We start from the raw sequence: 23,531 nt of genomic DNA on the forward strand, positions 1-23,531 counted from the left end.
AACTCTGTGAAGGATGATGGTGGTATTTTGATGGGAAGTGCATTGAATTTGAAAATTGCATTTGGCAGTATGGTCATTTTCACATTCTTGATCCTGCTAATCCATGAGCATGGGATGTGTTTACATTTGTTTGTGTTGTCTATGATTTCTTTCAGCAGTGTTTTGTAATCTTCACAATCTACACATCTGACAAAGGACTGAATTCCAGAATCTACAACGAACTCAAACAAATCAGTAAGAAAAAACAAAGAAACAATCCCATCAAAAAGTGGGCTAATGACATGAACAGGCAATTCTCAAAAGAAGATATACAAATGGCCAAGAAACATATGAAAAAATGTTCAACATCACTAATGATCAGGGAAATGCAAATCAAAACTGCAATGCAATACCACCTTACTCCTGCAAGAATGGCCATAATCAAATAATCAAAAAACAGTAGATGTTGGCATGGATGTGGTAAATAGGGAACACTTCTACACTGCTGGTGGGAATGTAAACTAGTGAAACAGCTATGGAAAACTGCAGAGATTCCTCAAAGAACTAAAAGTAGAACTATCATTTGATCCAGTAATCCCACTATTAGGTATCTACCCAGAGGAAAAGAAGTCATTATTCAAAAAACACACTTGCACACACGTTTATAGCAGCATAATCTACAATCGCAAAATCGTGATCAAATGCCCATCAATCAATGAGTGGATAAACTATGATACATCATAGTATACTACTCAGTCATAAAAAGGAGTGAATTAACAGCATTTGCAATGACCTGGATGAGATTACAGACTATTATTCTAAGTGAAGTAACTCAGAAATGGAAAACCAAACATCGTATGTTTTCACTGACATGTAGGAGCTAAGCTATGAGGACGCAAAGGCATAGGAATGACACAATGAACTTTGGGGACTTACGGGAAAGAGTGTGGGGGGCGAGGGATAAGACAACAAATATGGTGCAATGTACACTTCTCGGGTGATGGGTGAACCAGGATCTCACAAATCACCACTAAGGAACTTACTCATGTAACCAAATACCACCTGTACCCCAATAACTTATGGAAAAATAATAAAAAAAAGATTGAGGACAGGCATGGATGGTCAGATTCAGATTCTCTTAAAAAAAAGCATGCACTGCATTTTTTAAAAAGTAAAATTTCAATATACAACTTGGTAGTTTAAAGATGCATTATGGGAAAGACAGAAAAGATAGGAAAGAAGCCCAAGAGTTTGAGACTGCAGCGAGCTATGATTGTGTAACTGCATTTCAGCCAGGGTGACACAGTGAGATTCTGTCTCTAAAAATAAATAAATAAATATATTCTAAAAACCTGTATACTACCCTCTTTTCCATCCCTTCCTCCCCAAGAGAAAACCTACATACTCACACACATACACATTTAATTCTTGGGTTATTTCTACAACTCTTAAATGATTTATGCAAAAATCCTGAGGAAACTAGGAGCCCTCCATTCCTTGTTCCCAACCTCCTGAGTCAAGACCATTTCTTGATGTGATTCATGCCAAACACTGAAGACACTGTTGTATTTTGGATGGGTCAAATCTACTTAATCTTTTTTTTTTTTTTGAGACGGAGTCTCACTCTGTCGCCCAGGCTGGAGCGCAATGGCGCCATCTCGGCTCACTGCAACCTCCACCTCCCGGGTTCAAGCAATTCTCTGCCTCAGCACCCTGAGTAGCTGGAGCTGGGATTTCAGGTGCTCACCACCATGCCCGGCTAATTTTTTTGTATTTTTAATAGAGATGGGGTTTCGACATCTTGGCCAGGCTGGTCTTGAACTTCTGACCTTGTGATTGGCCCGTCTCGGCCTCCCAAAGTGCTGGGATTACAGACGTGAGCCCCAGCACCTGGCCAAATCTACTTAATCTTTAATCCAAAAGTAGAGAGAAGCAACTGGGGGCCTTCAGGGCAGAAAGTGGGCTCAGGAGGCTAAGTAAAGGAATATGAATGCTGATATCCAAGGCATTCAGGAACTTTTACACAGGTGCAAGAAACTTACATCAAAGTGGCCACAAGATTGTTTAATAGGAGACAGACAAATGAAACTCTATGTTTACTGCTAGACACCAAATCTTTGTGTGAAATCTTGAATTTATGGGGAAGGAGGGTAGCCTGTACCTGTCTGTTATTTTTCCTAATCCCGACCCCTCATTCTTGAACTGCAGGAGACTGAGCCCCTTTGGGCTTTGGTGACCCCACCACTGGGGAATGTTTATTTGAAGGTTGATGTTGCTATACTGTCTACTTCTTTTCCCATCTTCTAATCATTTTTTTTTTAAACACACATGCTGACTCTTTTCCTATCCCTTCTCCTTTTCTGGAGAAAATACAATGAATAAATAAATTTATTGGTACTGAAGTTGTTTAAAAAGAGGCAGGAAAGAGGTTTCATATTTTTAGTTAGAGCAGGGCAGTAGAACTAACAACCTATGTGAGAATCAGATTATTTTGTCCAGAGAGCTAAAGTTCTAACTATCATCATAAAGTATAGCTAGGTAACATCGTACAGCATGCAAAATATAAAATAAGCTTGTAAAGAGCACTACATAAAGTTAATATAATCTGCTGCTGAGGTGCTCACTATTATCTATAATATATCACCAAAAGAGAATAGGTGAGAACCTAAAAACCAGAACATAAGGCCAGATATATTTGCAGAATAGGTGGAGGTCTTTCTCTTTCACATTTGAAGTAATAGCTTAAAATCTAAGATGTAAAAAAAAAAAATCTTAAAAATTTTTGGAGGGTTACATAATATCGGGAAAGATGCCTAATCTTTTGGCCTATCTGTGTATGGCTCAATCAGTTTACTCGTTGAAGATTGTGTAGTAAAGAATTTAACCTTGACCGAGGAGAGGTCTGGTCTTTACACTCAGCTTCTGGGAGTGATCTCTAGGTCCTTGGAATTTCATGCCTAATAGGAATGTCTTTGTTGCCTATGGACTTTGGGCACCAGAGACAGTCTAACAATGTTAGACTGCAGTTCAGGAATGAGGGGAAGGGATCACGAAAAGAACAGACAGGTATAGGCTACCCTTCCTCTCTCCCTATTAATTCAAGATTTCACACAAAGCTTTGGTGTCTAGCAGTAAACATGGAGTTTCATTCATCTGTCTATTAAACAATCTTGTGACTACTTTGACATAAGTTTTTGCACCTGCATAAAAGTTCCTAAGTGAATTGGATATATATTCATATTCCCTTTCTTGGCCTTCTGACCCTACTTTTTTTTTTTTTTTTTTTAATGGGGTTGGGGGGGGATGGAGTCTCGCTCTGTCGCCCAGGCTGGAGTGCAGTGGTGCGATCTCGGCTTGCCTGAGTAGTTGGGACTACAGGCGCCCACCACCACGCCTGGCTAATTTTTTGTATTTTTAGTAAAGACGGGGTTTCACCGTGTTAGCCAGGGTGGTCTCGATATCCTGACCGCGTGATCTGCCCGCCTTGGCCTCCCAAAGTGCTGGGATTACAGGCGTGAGCCACTGCACTCGGCCTTCTGACCCTACTTTCTACATGGAAGGCCCCCAAGTGCTTCTCTCTACTTTAGGATTAAAGATTACAGGTCAGCCACACTGGCAGTAAGTGTTTGAGTCCCAATAAAAGCTCTGGATACAAAGACTCAGGTGAGCATCCCCAGCTGGCATTACTCCATGTGTGGTATCAAAAACTGATGCCAGAAGGGTGGTATGTCCATGTCTCCAAAGAGAGAGGACAATAGAAGTTCCTCATTTGTTACTTCTGTTAGACTCTGTCCTATGCACTTCCTCCCTTGGCTGACTTTAATCTGTATTCTTTCCTTGCATGAACAATAATCATGAGTATAACAGCCTTCTGTGAGTTCCATGAATGCTAGTAAATTACTAAACTTGAAGGTCATTTTAGGATCTCCTGAATTTGCAATTAGGGTTAGAAGTGAGGGCAATTTTGTGGAGTACTTGACATTTGTAGGTTGCTATTTTTTGCAGTTCGCTAAAACTCCTTACAGTTGGTGTCAAAAATAAGATTTTCTAGAAAGACCCTGATTCACTGAAATAAATGGCTTAGGAAGTGAAGAGAGGGTGTGGGATGATGAACCTTTGACCACTGAGTGAAGGCAGTGTCAACCACAGTATGGAATTGCTTCTGTACTGTGATTAGTTAATGGAGATAATTCCCAAAAAGTTGTCTCACTGGATGCATAAGGAGATGAAGAATATAAAGAAAGAAGCTAAACACACAATCTCTTGGTTATTGTTATCTATGCTAGCTAAAATGAAAGTAAGGGATACAATCCTACTCTATATGAATGGGAATAGACTGTGCAGGAGGAACTTGCTAAACTAGTATTACCAATGGCAATCTGAATTAGCACAGTGGCCAAACCTTACAACTCTTTAAAAGGTGGAAAAGTTTGGGCATAAATAGAGAGAAGGAGGAATGGTAGCTGAGGGTAAAGGAATGAATGGATAGGTTATGCAGTAAGGGAAATAATACTGCATTGGTATTTCCAAAGAGGTTCAGAACAAGAGATGACATTGTTTCTTAGCTCAACTGTAACAGATGCTTGAAAGAGTGGTCATATGTTGCTGAGACTACTCCTATTTTTGGAATCCAATAAGCCTGCAAACCTGATTAGCATCATTCTGGGAGACATTCTGGTCTGTTAATGTCTGAGAAGGACTCTAAGAATGTGCCAGTATCTTTTGACTTTTATTTTTTAGGTTATGGCTAAGTGTATTGGGAAATTCAATTAAAGCCTCCTCGGGATATAATGTCAATAGAAAATGACTGGCCTGAGGAAGAACTGCACTTAGGTAACCATCAGCTAATTTCTATGATATATAGTTCTGTACAAACATATCAATAGTATTTTTGGTAGTAGATTAAGGTGAGAAATTATTGAATTTATACAAAATTATGAAAATGTATGTAATGGCTTTAGTGGATGGATTAGCTATTTCTCTAAATCTAACCATACCCTACACTGCCTCAGCCAAATCTTAGGCATATTCACACTGATACTACTGCTGTGTCTGTCACATAAATGCCATAGTAAATATAGATGCCCAGACAAACATGACTGTTGCTGTACAATAAAAAAAGTCTCGGCCAAAGGCCAGCGGGTAGCTTGTAGAGCGAAGAATTAACAGTACCCTAAGAGAGTCTGAGGGTAAAAGTGGTTGCCCTTAACTAGTTGGCGGAGATCTCTAGGTCCTCAGAATGTCATGTGTGACAGCAACGTCTTTGTTTACCTGATGGCTTTGGTCACCATACAATCTAACAATATGACTTATGATGGGGACTTTGGGCCACATGGTGTCAGTTCTGGAACGTACTGGAGACTAATGCTATCAATCCAATCTCTGGGAAGCACTAAAGACTAAAGGTCATTCATATGGGCAAAATATGATGAACTGCAACAACAACAACAACAACAACAAACCGAAACAACAACAACAACAACAACAACAAAAAAACCTCTGGACATCAAAAACTCAGGTGAGCTTCTCTGATTGGCAGTCTTAAAAGTATATTATCATACACGAATGCCAGGAGAGTAAAGCATTCATGACTCTACAGGGAGTGGACAAGGGAAGCTCTGTGTTTGGTAGCATTCCTGGAAGCTGTCTTATGCACTTCTTCTCTTGGCTGATTTTAATCTGTATCTTTTCCCCATGATAAACCATAACTGTAAGTGTAACAGTTTTTAGTGAGTTCTATGTCTTTCCATTGAATTACTGAATCCAAGAGTGACTTTGGGAATCCTGCAACTGGTATCAGAAGTGAGGGCAGTCTTATGGAGTGCTCCAACTTTTTGGCTGGCTTTCACAGCTGGTCAAAATCTCTTACACTAAAACATTAATATGTCCAGGTGATTTACCTGAGATCCTTTCTTGCTACCTGGCAGGTTAATTATGAGCGTTTTCCCTCTGATTCCACATACAGGCCTGAAAGAAAAGAGAAAGTAGATGAATACTAAATTGCAATGAATGTCCGGTTTAAATACATTAACAACAAAGAACAATCATTTTACTTTACATGTGAACAACTGTTTTAGGAACAAAATTGTTATCTTAAGACATTCACTGCTTGCTATACAAATTAGGCATTCTGGTTGAAGTTTTTACATTATGGTTAGTATGGCAAATTGGAAAAAATGTACTGAATGTGGAATCAGAATAATTTACCTACTTTTAAGTAATCTGACCAAGTCTAATTGCCTATTTTGTCTAACTTCAGCTTCTTCATATTTTATACAATTGTTTAAGAGTTTGAGATAGTGTATTAAAAATGCTTAGTGCTATTTATGTTCAAAAGTCTAACACAAAAAGCACTTAAGATTTAGATTCGAGGTCTTGCTTCTCAGGAAGTCTATAAGTTTTAAAGTAAAACAAGGTTTTTCACAAGTGAATGGCAGAAGGGAAGAGGTTGGAGAGCTCATTCATTAATAGACCCATTGATAATCGCAGGCATTTTATTTTATTTATTTATTTATTTATTTATTTATTTATTTATTTATTTATTTTTGAGACAGAGTCTTGCTCTGTCTCCCAGGCTGGAGTGCAGTGGCGAGATCTCGGCTCACTGCAAGCTCCGCCTCCCGGGTTCACGCCGTTCTCCTGCCTCAGCCTCCTGAGTAGCTGGGACTACAGGCGCCCGCCATCGTGCCCGGCTAATTTTTTGTATTTTTAGTAGAGACGGGGTTTCACCGTGGTCTCGATCTCCTGACATTGTGATCCGCCCGCCTCGGCCTCCCAAAGTGCTGAGATTACAGGCGTGAGCCACCGCGCCCAGCCAATCGCAGGCATTTTAAGCTAGAAAGGTCTTTCAGAGATAATTGTCAATTACCAGGCCACATTTAAACTAACTGGTTAAGAAACATAAAAAATGGAAAAGCAGTGGAAGACTGGAGTCAAGGATCAAAGGCCTAGATTTTATATGAGAGCTGGAATTATGCTGTCACTGACTGGCTGTGCTACTTTGATCTGGTAACATTATCTCATTTTCATAGTTTGAAAACAAAGAGATTATGCTATTTTTAAAATTTTACAGTATTTTTAAAGTAATGTAAGAATACTCTTCCCCGAACGTCTTGAGTTTTTCTTTAACCACTCTTATTCTTTGAAATAAACTAAAACTGTCCTATATTTTATTACTTTTTCTTCTTGTCCTATTTACGATCTGAAAGAGAAGATTGCCATTTATTTACAACTTGCCATATATACAAAACTGTTTACTGCTGGCCGCCTTCTTACTAGAAAAACTATTCATTGTTTCATTAAAAACTTTAAGGCTATTTTATGACCTTTAATCTTAATGATATTTCTTCAAAATCTGTTTTAGTTCTGGCAGTCAGAATTGGATAAAGTACTTTAGTGACAAAATGGCACTGGGTAATTATATAGTTCTTAATATGTTCCTGTTTACTTGGGAATTTTGTTTTTCTTTCCAAACTAAAATGCTACATTGTACTTTTTTGTCAATATGATAGCTAATTGATTATATCACCAGTAATATGATTGGAATGTCATCAATATTAAGTTCTCTATTTTTATGTAAGCAAATCTAGCAATTTACTGAATAAATCTAGAATTTTAACTAAGAGCACAATAACCCCTTGTAGAATACAGTATTAGCTACATCCAGAAGTTTGTAGCACCTTTCCTTCTAAAAACTAGAAATATTATCATAACAATTACTGCATATTATCCTCCCAACATTTCTATGAAGGAAAGACAAATACAGTTACCTACAAAATATGGAAAAATAATTTGGAGTACAAAGAATTTGATTAATACATGGCTTTGGGATCTTTGTAACTTTATACAGTAAGTTCATCCCATCCTGTGTTTATTAATGCCCATGAACTCATCCTTACTGACATCACTGTGACAATTTTATCACATATTATGAAATGTGTTGGATTTTATTTTCCAAGAAAGTTGTAACTCCCTCCATTAGAAGGTTAGTGGCAAGTGAAAACTTAGTTCATTCTTTTTATTCCAATTTTTGGTAATCAAATCCAGGCTTTTTATGTCTCCAATAATCCTTCACTTGCTCTAGGTTGACATGCTAGTAGCAGTGCTAATGTAACCAACAGTTATATCCAAACCACTATGTTTCTGTGTGTGTGTTTATGTATGCATATGTGATATAATTAAAGGTTTTGCTATATAGCCAGGAGATTACATTTGTTACTTCCCATCAATTTTTTTTGCCTTTTATTTTGGCAAAACATGAGATCAGAGATTTATTTATTCTTTCTCATTTCCCTGAGCTCTTTGAAGTGTTTAAAAATTAATTTTGAGATATACTTTTTCACCTACAGAATGTCCAGAGTCACTGCAAGGAGAAAGTACTTCTCTTCTATATAATGCTTTAGGATTAATAAAGTATTTTCACAAACATTATATCATTCAATAATTTAAAACCTATAAGCTCCAAAGTGTTAGCATATTCCAATATTTATCAAATAGCTAAAGATCTGTACTATTATGGAATACATGCAACCCAAATGCTTAAGAATTTTATAAATGTAAAATGTAGAACATTAAAGCATATAAACAACTACAACACAAGATAGTAAGTAGTAATACAAATTGGTATAAAGTACCACGGGTTAAAAAAAAAAAGTAGGCCAGTGTGGTGGCTCACGCCTTTAATCCCAGCACTTTGGGAGGCCGAGGCGGGAGGATCACAAGGTCAGGAGTTCGAGACCAGCCTGGACAATATGGTGAAACCCTGTCTCTTCTGAAAATACAAAAAATTAGCTGGGTGTGGTAGCGGGTGCCTGTAATTCTAGCTACTCTGGAGGCTGAGGCAGGAGAATTGCTTGAATCTGGGAGGTGGAGGTTGCAATGAGCCAAGATTATGCCATTGAACTGCAGCCTGGGTGACAAGAGTGGGACTTCATCTCAAAAAAACAAAGCAAAACAAAAACCAAAAAGAAGGGCAGTTTAGGAGGAGGGAAACAATAATGCAAAAGCACAGAGTTATAAAAAGTACCAAGTGCATTTTGAGTGTATTGTCTCTCACCAGCAAGCATCCATTTGCTTACTTATAGAGGAGTAATGTGAGGTAAGAAGGACCAGCGGAAAGATGTTGCTGTCTGATAGATTAGTATTTTTCAGTTTGTGGTCTGTGGACCAGAAACATATAAATCATATAGGAATTTGTTGGAAGGGCAAAATTTCCCATACTACCCCTACCCCCTCCTCTCCGTTGCTGATATATTGGATAAAAAACTGTGAGGGTGGGGTCCAGTAATCTGTATTTTAACAAATTCTCTAGTTGACTCTAATCCATGGAAAAGTTTGAGAACTGCTGTGATAAACTGTGCTTGAATTTTGGTACTACTATTTACTATTAGTGTAATCCTGTCTTCATCACTAAACTTCTTTAATCCTTAGTTTCCAGAACTTGAGTTGTTAAAAGGATTAACATAATCTTTGAAATATAATGTACAGTATACTCTAGTACATAATAGGCATTGAATAAATACTTGGTCCATCTTTCCTTTAAAAAAGTACATTAGAATTAGACAGTAGAAGTCATGAATTCACTGTAAAGAGCTAGAATGTATTCTTAAGGCATTGGGGATGATTAATGGATTCTGCTATTACTGATATTACAAAGCACTATTTCAGGAATAATAGTCTAAGATGAACTGAAAGGGGATGACAGAAGATATAAAGAAAAGAAAGTCTGATAATAACAAACACTAAATACAAGTTGACTGATTCTTTGTTTATTTTCTCTCATGTATCTGATTCAGCATGTTACATAGCACCTTGTTTTTGTTTATGTATATAAAATATAAAACATATTTTAAATAAATGTAAATGTATATGAAGCAAAAATCCTTCAGGAACAATAGGAAGGGCATTTTAGTCTTAGGTAAGGGAGGACAGGAGTAGTTAAGAGAAAGCTTCTGTAAGGAAGGAAAAATCTAAGCTTCTGCCTGAATAACTGGTAGGTGTTATACAGAGATAAAGAGGGGAGGAAGAATATTCAAGGCAGAGAAAATGGCATGTACAAAGTACTTAAAAGCTAACAATAGAACCTGATATGTGTGGTAACAACAACGAGTGTGCGTGGAAGCTGATGCAAAAAGCAGCAGTGACAAATTATATAGGCCCTGGAAGGTAATCTTAAAGAATTCAGTCTTTATCCATAGACTTTTTCTACAGTGGAGAGAGAGATTTTGCTAAAAAATTTTGAGCAGAGAAATAACATACTAATATGTGTATTTTCAAAAGATATTTCTGGCTGCAAACTAGAAAATTTTTTGGAGAGTTGCAAGACAGGAAGCAAGGAATACAGTTAAGATAATGTCAAAAAATGTAACAGGTGAATTAGGGTGGTTGCAAGGTGATGAAGAAAAGCAAACAGGTTATAGTTAAGTATATCCTGACCCACAGACTATATAATGGGATAGTTACCTTTTTATTCTATTTTTTTTTGAAATTTTTTTTTTTTTTTTTTTTTTTTTTGAGACAGAGTCTCGCTATGTCGCCCAGGGTGGAGTGCAGTGGCCAGATCTCAGCTCACTGCAAGCTCCGCCTCCCGGGTTTTTACGCCATTCTCCTGCCTCAGCCTCCCGAGTAGCCGGGACTACAGGCGCCCACCACCTTGCCCGGCTAGTTTTTTGTATTTTTTAGTAGAGACGGGGTTTCACCGTGTTCGCCAGGATGGTCTCGAACTCCTGACCTCGTGATCCGCCCGTCTCGGCCTCCCAAAGTGCTGGGATTACAGGCTTGAGCCACCGCGCCCGGCCTTTTTTTTGAAATTTTAATACAAAAAGACATATTTGGATGAAAACTGGTCCTAATTTAGATTTACACTAGAAGTTCAATATTCTATGTTAAACTTGATCACAACAGGCATGAGAATAGAATAATATGAAAAATAGTGCTTCTCTTAAAATTTCTGTTAAAATTAAATATACAACAAGGTATGACATGTGTATAAAACAGACAATAACAATAAAAATCCCACTGATGTGCCTACTACCTAGGTGAAGAAATACACTATCACTGATACCTTCAAAGAGTACTGTGTGCCTTGCCCTGATCTCAAGTCCCTTCTCCAAATAACTATCATCCTGAATTTTAAAACATTCTCTTACTTTCTTTGCAAAACAGCTCTATCAATATAAAATTCACATACCATACAATTTACCCATTTAAAAGATACAATTCAATAGTTTTAAAAGTATACTCTCACAGAGTTGTACAATCATCCCGGTAATCCATTTTATAACATTTTCATCACCCTCCACAAAAAAATCCCATACCCATTAGCAGTCACTCCACATTTTCTTGCAACTCCCAGCCCTAGGCATTCACTAAGCTATTTTCTGTCCATACAGATTTGCCTTTTCTAGACATTTCACATAAAGGGAAACATATAATATGTCGCCTTTTGTGACTTGCTTCTTTTACTTAATGTTTTCAAGGTTCATCCATGTGGTGCTTATATAAGTCATTTACTTAAATACTTTTCCACATATGTTTAAGTAGATTTTCATTTGAGCACGCTTTTGAAATTTATATACAAATGAAATCACACTGTGTATATTCTTATACAACTTGGTTTTCTCACTCAACATTGTGTTTGTGAGATTCCTCCATGCTGATATGCATAGCTATAGTTCATTTTCAATGCTGTACAATATTACATAGTTCATTTTCAATGCTGTACAATATTACATATGTGCAAAGCTTTCTCTAGTACAGTGTTCTTCAAATTGTAGGTCATGACCAATTAATAGGGCAGTAAAAACTGACTTCAGTTGCCACATTTTTTAAAAAAGAACAGAACAGAAAATATCAGAATGCTTTCCTGGTAGTTAGGATAAATACTGACACAGAAAAGTTTGTGCCTTTTGTATATGTGTGTGCATATTGTTTATGTACAAATATATGCATATATACATACCCACATACATAGAGATACATACATATATATACACATATGTACGTGGGTATTGAATTACAATGTTAAGTACATTTCTTACTGTGGCTTATGGTCAAAAACATTTGAAAGCTAATGTTCTAGGGTATATAGCTAGAAGCAGATTTTATGAGTCACAGGAATAAGCAGATGTGCAGTTTTACAGTATAAAAGTAATTTTCCATAGTGTTTGTACCAATTTACATTCCCATCAACACACTGTTGCTGCTTCTCCTGACAATGCTAGATGTTGTCAGTGTTTTTCTTTTTTAATTTCTTTTGGCCAAATAGATGACAGATAAGTGATAAAGCAACTACAATAAAATGTTAACAGTAGAATCTTAAAGTATTCACTGTAAAATTCTTTTAATTTGGCATACGTTTGAAAGTTTTCATAATAAAAAGGTTGAGATAAAGTTGTCCCTTTTTTTGTAATTTTAAACTTAAATCTAAACACTTCACTGTTCATATATGTATTGGCTTATTATTTCTGTTCCACAGTTAGCGTATTTCCATCTGTTAGTGCAGGGTGCCCCAAAATTATAAACTTCTAGAGGGTCGATTCTGTATAGAACCTATTGTATAGCACCTAATACAGTATCTTCACCATTTGGACATTTATTAAATCCATTTTGATGAAATGAGGACTGCTCAGAAACTATGCTACAGTTACAATCTCTACATCATGAAATAAACAGTAAATATGAAATTTGGTCCCTTTAAAAAATACGCCTTGGATTTATAGGACAGCAACTGATGTATCCTGATCTTCTATCCAACAAACCTGATGAACTCTTCCATTACTTCTAAAAGACTACTGATTTTTAAATAATTCCCATGTAGTAATCAAGGGAGATTACTTGTCCTTTTCAATGCTTGTATCATTTATTTCTTTTACTTTGTACAATATTGGACAGAAATACACTTGGACTCTGTCTTATTCCTAACTTTAAAGAGAATACTAATAATATCTAATTATTAACTATATTTTGCTTTGTCAAATTAAGGAAGTTCACTTCTAATTATTGCTTGCTAAGAGTTGTTATTCATAAACAGGTGTGGAATTTTATCAAATGCTTTTTCTGCATCAATTGAGGCCATATGACTTTTCTCCCTTAATCTGTTAATATGGTGATTCATGCTGATCAGTAACCATCTTTGTGTCCTCGAAATAAATCTATGTTTATCCTGATGTATCTTTTAAAAATATACTTATAGATTTGATACGTTAGTATCTTATTTTTGAAGTTTTCACATCCACGTTCACAATGAATATTAACCTACATCTTCCCTTTTTTCTACCACCATTTTCTAGTTTTGTAATAAGATTATCCCAGACTCATAACATGAATTGAGAAATGTTTACGTTTTACTGCTCTCAGGAACAATTTAAATAATATTGAAATCATTTGTTCCTTGATAGTTGTATAGAATATCTCATTATTATTTGATTAAATAGACTTCATTTTTAAGAACAGTTGTGGATTTACGGAAAAATGCAGAAGATAGTATAGGGAGTTCCCATATTCTCTGTACCATGTTTCCGCTACATTTAACATCTTGTATTATTATGGAACCTTTGTGGCAATTAGTGAGCCAATATTGACACATTATTATTAACTAAAGCTCACAGTTTATTCATGTTTCTTACTTAATACCCTCTTTCTGTTTCAGGATCCCATTCAGATTACCAAATTACATTTAGCTGTCATGTCTCCTTATGCTTTTCTTGGCAGTGATAGATGCTCAGGCTTTCCTTGTTTTTGATGACCTTGATAGCTTTGGTAAGCGCTTGTCATTTTTTTTTTTTTTTTTTTTTTTCCAGAATGTCCACTTATAGTGTCTGTCTGATATTTTCTGAAGATAAGACTAGGGTTATGGGATTTTTAGAAGAAGACTATAGAGGTATAGAGCCATTTTTATTACATCATATCACAAGTATATGCTATCAATCTGACTAATGAATGTTGATATTGTTTTTAATCTCTTAGTTGAGGTATTTGTCAGGTGCCCCCCATAGCAAAGTTACTCTTCCCCAACTGCCCCCAATTCTGTACTCTTTGGAAGGAAGTCACTGTGTGTAGCCCATGCCTAAGCAGTGAGGAGTTATGTGCCCCTTCCTTGAGGGTGGAGCATCTATATAAATTATTTGGAAATCTTATGCACAGGACATTTGTCTCTTCTCCCTCATGAATTAATTTATGCAAAAAGTTATTTGTATAAGCATGGACTCATGGATATTTATGTTATACTTTGGATTATAATAAAATACTGCTTATTTTGTTGCTCACATTTTTACATCTTTGGTCATTGGGAGATGTCAATTGACTCCTATGCCCCTTTAATATATACCCGCCAACGTGTGTTTTTGTTGTAGTTTGTTTTCTTGAGCTCTTCCTTACTTTGGATTTACAGGCTCATCTTGTATATTTCCTGCCTTGGTCTCAGAATCAGCCATTTTTCCAAGGAATCCAGGCTCCTTTTATTGCCAAAAGGTAATACAAATTAAGATTTCAGCATTAATTATGTCATTTCATACTGGTATGTCATTTCTTTTGGACCCTCTCTGCTGACAGAGGAAAGGAATATGTGTGTAAACTAACCTGTGTACATATATATTACACATATTTCTGTACGTAACCATTTGTATCTATGTTAAAGCTAGATATGAATTCCTACTGATGTCTCCAACTCTAATACATTACCTAGGATCACCTGGATCATTCTAGCCTCCTCCCCTTGCTTGTACATATGTAATTTCCCACTCCAACAGTGAGAAACCTGTCTCTCACTATCTGCCATCCATTTATTAACTATTCAATTCCAGTATACATATATATTAAAATTAGAATTGTTAGCCAATACCTCCATGGGATACAACTTTATCAACTAAAGTGCTTATGTGCAGTTGCTTTTACCTTTAGTCTTACAGACTCCACTCATATCCAAAGTTATTATCCAAAGTTATTTAGGTCCTCCACCCCTTTCCATGAGGTTGTTTCATTTATTTTGTAATGCATGTAAATTATCTTGGCAGAGTCCTCATTGCTTTCTAGGATCCATCAAATGCAATTTGCATATATTAAGCCTTCTTTGTGATAAAGTTCTATGAGTTTTGACAAATGTATAATGTCATGTTTCCGTATTTCTACTTCATATCAAATAGTGTTACTGCTATCATATCAAATAGTGTTACTGCCCTAAAAAATCTGTTGGGCTTTATCCATTCACCTATATCTTTCTTTTCAAAAACTCTGGGCAACCACTGATCATTTTACTGTTCTTATAATTTTACTTTTACTACAATGTCATAAAGTGAGAAACACATAATATGTATTCTTTTCACACTGGCTTGTTTTATTTAGCAATATGCATGTAAGGATGTCTTTTTTAGTGGCTTGATGGCTCATTTTCATTTTATTACTGAATAAGAGTCCATTGTATGGATGCAGCACAATTTGCTTATCCATTTACCTATTGAAGTAAATCTTGGTTGATTCCAACTTTTGGCAATTATGAATAAGGCTGTTATAAACATTTGCATGTAGATTTTTGTGTGGATGTAAGTTTTCACATAAATTGGGTAAGTATCTAGAAGTTCTCTGTATATTTTGGATATAAGTCACTTTTATGGTATAAGACAGAATGACTAGACAGAAAACCAGCAAGCATATAGAACAACTCAGCAACACAAATCAACAGGATTGAATTGATAGAACACTCCGCCTGACAGAATAATACACATTTTGTTTACCAATATAGACCATATCTGTGACCATAAAAATAAACCTAAACAAATTTAAAATAATTGAAATAACAGAGTATCTTCTCTGACCACAATGGAATCAAAGTTGAAATCAGTAACAGAAAGATAAGAGGAAAATTCCCATATACTTGGAAACTAAATCATAAACTTCTGAATAATCTATGGATCAAGGAGGAAATCTCAAGAAACCTGAGACTTCTGGTTTCAAAATGGCAATGTACAAGCAGGCTGGTTTCACTCCTCTCAACAGGAAACCAAAAGCAAATGAACAGCACAGAGATTATCACTAGAAATATCCCAGAACTCAAATATGAGGATGAGATGTGGCCCTGGGGCCAGAAAGAAGTAAAAAAACTCCGAACAGACAGTAAGACTATCAGACTTCCACATCCACGATGTTCCTCCTCCCCATCCTGCTTACACCAAACATGAAGAAAATTTTCCTCCAACTTACTGTTTTAACATTGGAAAAGTGAGATCAAGGTGAACAGCCAGCTTCCCATCATTTTGCATTCCCTGGCAGGAGACCTGTCCCTTAACCCATGGGAAGCATCACAAGTATCTGAAGAAACAAATATACCTGAGGATAGGCAGAGACAAAGGGAGGAGGTGGGATTACAGTCTCTGACCCTGGAAACTGCTCATAAACTCAGCCAAAGGAGATGCTAAATCGTGATGGCTGTTCAGCAGCACCATGCTGTAGGAGGTGCATCCCACAGGTTCCCTGGGCATGAAACACTGGCCCAGCTTTCCTTCACTGGAAGGATATACCATATTTCACCTTCCTCATCCAAGAAGGGTAGCATTCTAATCATTTACTAGAGCTTAGGTGAACCTGGAGATAATGCGTCACCTAGGACTGAAAATGGGGAAGTGGTAAAAAAAAAAAAAAAGCCTTGAATCAAATATATCCTGAATTGAATAAAGAAAATATGATACATACAACACTGTGGAATACTATCCAGCCATAAACAAGAATTAAATCACGTCCTCTGCAGCAACATGGATGTACCTGGAGGCCATTATCATAAGCAAATTAGTGCAGGGACAGAAAACCACATACTGCATGTTCTCACTTATAAGTAGGAGCTAAACATTTGGTACACATGGACATAAAGATGGGAACAATAGACACTGCAGACTACCAAGGTATGAGAGAGGGAGGGGGTCAAGGGCTGAAAAACCACCTTTTGTGTACTATGCTCATTACCTGGGTGATGGGATCATTTGTACCACAAACCTCAGCCTTATGTGATATACCCATGTAACAAACCTGTACATGTACCCCTGAATCTAAAATTTAAGATGATACAAAACAAACACAAAAAAAGCAAAACAAGCCAGACAGAACATTGGAGTAAATATAACTAATCCTCCAATGCAAAGACGTACATATATCCAAAAGAAACAATAGTAAACAGGAAACCATGATCTTCCCATGTGGACAAAGCAATGAAACAGTAACTGGCTCTAATGAAACAGCAATATGTGAGCTCCCTAACCAAGAAGTCAAAATAGTAGTTTTAAGAAAACTCAGTGATCTCCAAGATAACACAGAAAAGCAATTCAAAAATGTATCATAGAAATTTAAGGAACAGATTGAAATAATTAAAAACCAAACATTAACCTTGGAACTGAGATACATATTTGCTCAACTGAAAAGTTTATTAGAAGCTCTCAACAGTAGAATGGGTCAAGAAGAGGAAAGAGTGAGCTCAAAGATAGGCTATTTGAAAAGACACAGAGAAGAAAAAAGCAAAAAGCATGAAGAGCAATGAAGATCACCTCAAAACAACAAATTACCTCAAAATTACAAATCTGTAATTTTACAGAAAATTACCTCAAAACAACAAATCTAGAAATTATTTTATTGATGTTCAAGAGGGAGTTGAGGAAGAGCAAGGGGTAGAAAGCTTATTCAAAGAAATAATAATAAAACTTTCCAAATCTTGAGAAGGATATAAATATCCAGGTATAGGAAGGTCAGAGAAAACCAAACGGATAGGACCCACATAAGACTACTCCAAGGCATATAATAATCAATCAAAGGTCATGAATAAAGAGAGAATCCTAAAAGCAGTAAGAGAAAAGAAGCAAGCAACATATAAAGGAGCTCCAACTTGTTTGGCAATAGACTTCTCCACGGAAACCATATAGACCAGGAGGGAGTAAAACAATGTTTTCAAAGTGATCAAAACAAAACAACCATCCAAGAATACTGTATTCAGCAAAGTTATCTTTCAAATATAAAAGAGAGATAAAATGTTTCCCAGACAAACATAAGCTAAGAGAACTGATCACAACCAGACCCATCTTGAAATGCTCAACAGAGTTCTTCAATCTGAATGAACAACATTTACATGCAAACAAAAAAAAAAAAAAAAAAAGGAAGGTATAAAACCCACATCCAAATTAAGTACATGGACAAACCCAGAATACTCTAATACTGTAATGTGGTGTGGTGCTGTCTAATTGAAAGGTGAAGCCAGCTGGACTTCCTGGGTCAAGTGGGTACTTGGAGAATTTTTCAGTCTTACAAGAGGATTGTAAAATGGACCAATCAGCATTCTGTAAAATGGACCAACCAGCGCTCTGTAAAACGGACCAATCAGTGCTCTGTAAAATGGACCAATCAGCAGGAGATGGGAGTGACAAGGGAATAAAAGCTGGTCACCTCCAGCCAGCAGCGGCAACTCGCTTGGGTCCCCTTCCAGACTGTGGAAGATTTGTTCTTTTGCTCTTCACAACAAATCTTGCTGCTGCTCACTCTTTGGGTCTGCACCACCTTTAAGAGCTATAACACTCACTGCAAAGATCCGTGGCTTCATTCTTGAAGTCAGCGAGACCACGAACCCACCGGAAGGAACCAACTCTGGACACATCTTGGCGACCATAAAGGGACTATCGCCAAGCAGTGAGTACCACTGGAGCCCTTTTGCTTGCTATTCTGTCCTATTTTTCCTTAGAATTCAGGGGCTAAATACTGGGCACCTGTCGGCCAGTTAAAAGCAACCAGTAAGGCCTCTAGACTAAAGACACGGGTGTCAGACTTTCTGGGAAAGGGCTAACAACCCCCGACTCTTCGGAGTTGAGTGTTGGTTTGCCTGGAACCAGCTTCCGCTTTTCCTGGACTTCCGGGCTGGGCTGAGGATCAATAGAGAGGAAAGCCATTCAGCTCTGGGGTCCCGACAAAAAGTTGGTTGACCCTACAGCTATGAGTGAACTCTCAAAGTCATGCCACCCAAGCAAGACTCACCCATCTATCCTATCTATCCTGACCCTTGCCTACTGGATCCTAACACCTGTCAGACAAACTTCCTCCCACCTCTCTTCTCCGAGGCTAGTCCCTCTTCTAAAAACCACTCCCTGTTTCTGGTGCTTTTCTAGTTTCTCCTATAAGAATGATTTCTAGTATAAATTTTGGGACTCTGTTCCTTTCTTTAGGCAGTCAGGTTCACCAATCAGAAAGACATAATTTTTGCTCAAAGCCTCGTCATGGGTGGGACTATCTGGAATTTTAGGATCCCTCCTCAGACTAGCAGGCCTAACAAAGGCTATTCCTGAAGCTAGGATATGGGGAGCCTCAGAAATGATATCCTTCCTATCCATATGATGAGAAGTGAGGACAAAAGGCATCACTCTTCCAACTCTGAAAATCCTTTCCTCCCTCAGGGTATGGCCCTCCACTCCATTTTTGGGGCATATCATCTTTATAGGACAAGGGTAAAGTCCCAGTATGAACAGGAGAATGCTTAGGACTCTAACAGGTTTTCGAGAATGTGTCAGTAAGGGCCACTAAATCTGATTTTTCTTGGTCCTCTTTGTGGTCTAAGAGGAAAGGCACGGGTGCAGGTTTTCGAGAATGTGTCAGTAAGGGCCACTAAATCTGACGTTCCTCAGTCCTCTTTTTGGTCTAGGAGGAAAACGAGTGTTTCTGCTGCTGCTTTGGTGAGTGCAACTATTCCAGTCAGCAGGGTCCAGGGACCATTGCGGGTTCTTGGGCAAGAGGGGAATCTGCTGTTGCGTTGGTGAGCACAACTATTCCGATCAACAGGGTCCAGGGACCATTGTGGGTTCTTGGGCGGTGGGGGGGGGGGGGGGGGGGGCGGGGAAACAAACTGAAACTGTGGGCGGTTTTTTCTTTCACACGAAAAACACTCAGGCATCAACAGGCTCATGCTTGAAATACATCCTAAGCCATTGGGACCAATTTGACCCGCAAACCCTGAAAAAGAAGTGGCTTATTTTCTGGACTATGGCCTGGCCCTAATATTCTCTCTCAGATGGGGAAAAATGGCCACCTGAGGGAAGTATAAATTATAATACTATCCTGCAGCTTGACCTTTTCTGTAAGAGGGAAGGCAAATGGTGTGAAATACCTTATGTCCAAGCTTTCTTTTCAATGAAGGAGAATCCACAACTATGCAAAGCTTGCAATTTACATCCCACAGGAGGATTTCTCAGCTTATCTCCATATCCTAGACTTCCTACAGCTCCCCTTCCTATTAATGATAAGCATCTTCTAATCTCCCCCACCCAGAAGGAAAGAAACAAAGAAATCTCCAAAGGACCACAAAACCCCCCGGGCTATTGGTTACGTCCCTCCAAGCTGTAGAGGGAAGGGAATTTGGCCCAACCCGGGTACATGTTTGCTTCTCCCTCTCTGATTCCAAGCAGATCAAGGTAAATGTGGGAAAGTTTTCAGATGATCCTGATAGGTATATAGATGTCCTACAGGGTCTAGGGCAAACCTTCAACCTCACTTGGAGAGATGCCATGCTATTGTTAAATCAAATCCTGGCCTTTAATGAAATGAATGCAGCTTTAGCTGCAGCCTGAGAGTTTGGAGATATCTGGAAAGGGACAAATTCCCTACTGGTCAGCAAGCCGTCCCTAGTATGGATCCCCACTGGGACTTTGACTCAGACCATGGGGACTGGAGTCACAAACATCTGCTGACCTGTGTTCTAGAAGGACTAAGGAGAACTAGGAAAAAGTTCATGAATTATTCAATGATGTCCACCATAACGCAGGGAAAGGAAGAAAATCCTTCCGCCTTCCTCTAGCTGCTACAGAAGGCCTTAATATACTCTCCTGTCACCCGAATCCCTTGAAGGTCAATTGATCCTAAAAGATAAGTTTATTACCCAATCAGCTGCAGATATCAGGAGAAAGCTCCAAAAGCAAGCCCTGGGCCCTGAACAAAATCTGGAGGCATTATTAAACCTGGCAACCTCAGTGTTCTATAACAGGGACCAAGAGGAATAGGTTGAAAAGGAAAAGTGAGATCAGAGAAAGGCTGCAGCCTTAGTCATGACCCTCAGACAAACAAATCTTAGTGGTTCAGAAAGGACAGAAAATGGAGCAGGCCAATCACCCAGTAGGGCTTGTTATCAGTGTGGTTTGCAAGGACACTTTAAAAAAGATTGTCCAATGAGAAACAAGCCACCCCCTTGTCCATGCCCACTATGCCAAGGCAATCACTGGAAGTCATACTGCCCCAGAGGGAAAAGGTTCTCTGGGCCAGAAGCCCCAAGCCAGATGGTCCAATAACAGGACTGAGAGTGTCCGGGGCAAGCGCCAGCTCATGTCATCACCCTCACTGAGCACCGGGTACGTACAACCATTGAGGGCCAGGAAATTGGCTTCCTCCTGGACACTGGTGTGGCCTTCTCAGTGTTAATCTCCTGTCCTGGACAGCTGTCCTCAAGGTCCGTTATCATCCAAGGAATCCTGAGACAGCCTGTAACCAGGTATTTCTCCAACTTCCTCAGTTGTAATTGGGAGACATTGTTTTTTTCACATGTCTTTCTTGTTATGCCTGAAAGTTCCACACCCTTATTAGGGAGAGACATATTAGCACAAAGGTGCCAAAAACACAAAATGGGGAAAGGCCTGTCTCTTCAATTAATGATGTGGGGAAAACTGGATATCCACTTGCACAGGAATGAAATTAGACCCCTATCTTTTACCATACACAAAAATCAAATCAAAATAAAGACAAAATAAATCCAAGACCTGAAACATGAAACTACTAGAAGAAAACACTGAGGAAATGCTCCAGGACATCTGTCCAGGCAAAGATTTTTGTCTAAGACTTCAAAACCACAAGCAACAAAAGCAAAAACAGACAAATGGGGTTATATAAAACTAAAAAGCTTCTGCACAGCAAAGGACACAATCAGGAAAGCAAAGAGACAATCCACAGAATGGAAGAAAATATTTTCAAACTACCTATCTGACAAAGGATTAATAACCAGAATATCTAAGGAGCTCAGACAGCTTGACAGAAAAACAACAACAACAAAGCAACAAATGCTATTAAAAAATGAGTAAAATATATGAATAGACATTTCTCAAAAAAAGACATTCAAATGGCCAACACCACTAATCACCAGATAGACACAAACCAAAACTACAATTAGATATCATTTTACTCCAGTTAAAATGGCTTTTTATCAAAAAGACAGGCAGTAACACATGCTGGCAAGGATTTGGAAAGCAGGAAACGTTTGTACATTGTTGGTGGAAATGTAAATTAGTAGAGCCACTATGGAGAGCAGTATGGAATTTCCTCATAAAACTAGAAATAGAATTACCATATGATCCAGCAATTGCACTGCTGGATATACATCCAAAAGAAAGGAAAGCAATATATTGAAAAGACATCTGCACTCCCACATTTACTGCAGCACTATTCATAATGGCCAAAATATGGATTCAACCTAAGGACCAGTGAACATTCAAATGGATAAAGAAAATGCAGTATCTATATACAATGGAACATTATTCAGCGATTAAAAAATGAAATCCTATCATTTGCAGGAACATGGATGGAACAAAAAGTCATGTTAAATGAAATAAGGCAAGCACAGAAGGAAGAATGTCGCACGTTCTGTTCTCCCTCATAATGTGGGGACTAAAAAAGTGAATCTCATGAGGAGAGGTAGTAGATTGGTTGTTACCAGGGGCCAGGAAGGGTAGTGGGGAGGAGGGAAAGATAAGAAGTTGATTAATGGGCACATATGAAGTTTGATAAAAGAAATAAGACCTAGTGTTAGAAGATTTAAAAAAAAAAGAAAGAAAGAAATCTCAAAAAATAAAAAGATACATTAAGATGAATAAAAGTGCAAATACAACATATCAAATTCATGGAATGCACCTAAATCAGTGCTCCTAAAGTTGACATTAGAAAAGTCTCAAATCAGTAACAAGCTCCCAACTCAAGAACTAGATAAAGAGCAAAATGAACCCCAAACAAGCAGAAGGAATGAAATAATAAAGAGCAGATAACAGTGAAATTTAAAACAGAAAAAATAGAAAAAGTCAATGAAACAAAAAGCTCGTTCCTTGAAAAGCTAAATAAAATGGAAATATCTTAAGCAAGACTGAAAAAAAGATGGAAATTACCAATATCAGGAATGAAACAGACATATTAATACAGACTCTCAAGACAAGAAAATAACAGTAAGAGAATACTACAAGCAACTCTATATATAAAAATTAGACAACTTAGATGAGATGGACAAATTTCCAAAAAGCATAAAATACCACATTAACCATATACAAAATAAATAGCCCTGTAACTTTTAAGAAAATTCAATTTATACTAAAAAAAAAACTCTAGAAAAATAAAGCTCTGGACAGATGGTTCCACTAGTAAATTCTCTGAAATGTTCAAAGAAAAATTAATATATATTTTACATAAACTCTTTCAGAGAGTAAAAGAGGAGGGAATATCATAACTCATTTTATGAAGCCAGTGTTAACTTGATATCAAAATCAGATGAAGATAGTATAAAAAAGAAAAAT

General features: G+C 37.6%; 1 protein-coding gene across 27 annotated transcripts in view; it reads right to left on the reverse strand.

The window, feature by feature from the left end:
- LOC105472850 (gephyrin) overlaps positions 1 to 23,531 on the reverse strand; it is a 737,491-nt gene that overhangs the window by 272,654 nt on the left and 441,306 nt on the right. For all 27 annotated transcript variants that reach the window (XM_071099297.1, XM_071099293.1, XM_071099295.1 and 24 more), the window contains one exon: positions 5,880 to 5,946. In XM_071099297.1, the coding sequence (XP_070955398.1) occupies positions 5,880 to 5,946 (67 nt within the window). The remainder of the gene's footprint in view (positions 1 to 5,879; positions 5,947 to 23,531) is intronic.

The sequence above is a fragment of the Macaca nemestrina genome, chromosome 7, assembly GCF_043159975.1.
Source record: "Macaca nemestrina isolate mMacNem1 chromosome 7, mMacNem.hap1, whole genome shotgun sequence".
In the NCBI taxonomy this organism is placed as follows: domain Eukaryota; kingdom Metazoa; phylum Chordata; class Mammalia; order Primates; family Cercopithecidae; genus Macaca; species Macaca nemestrina.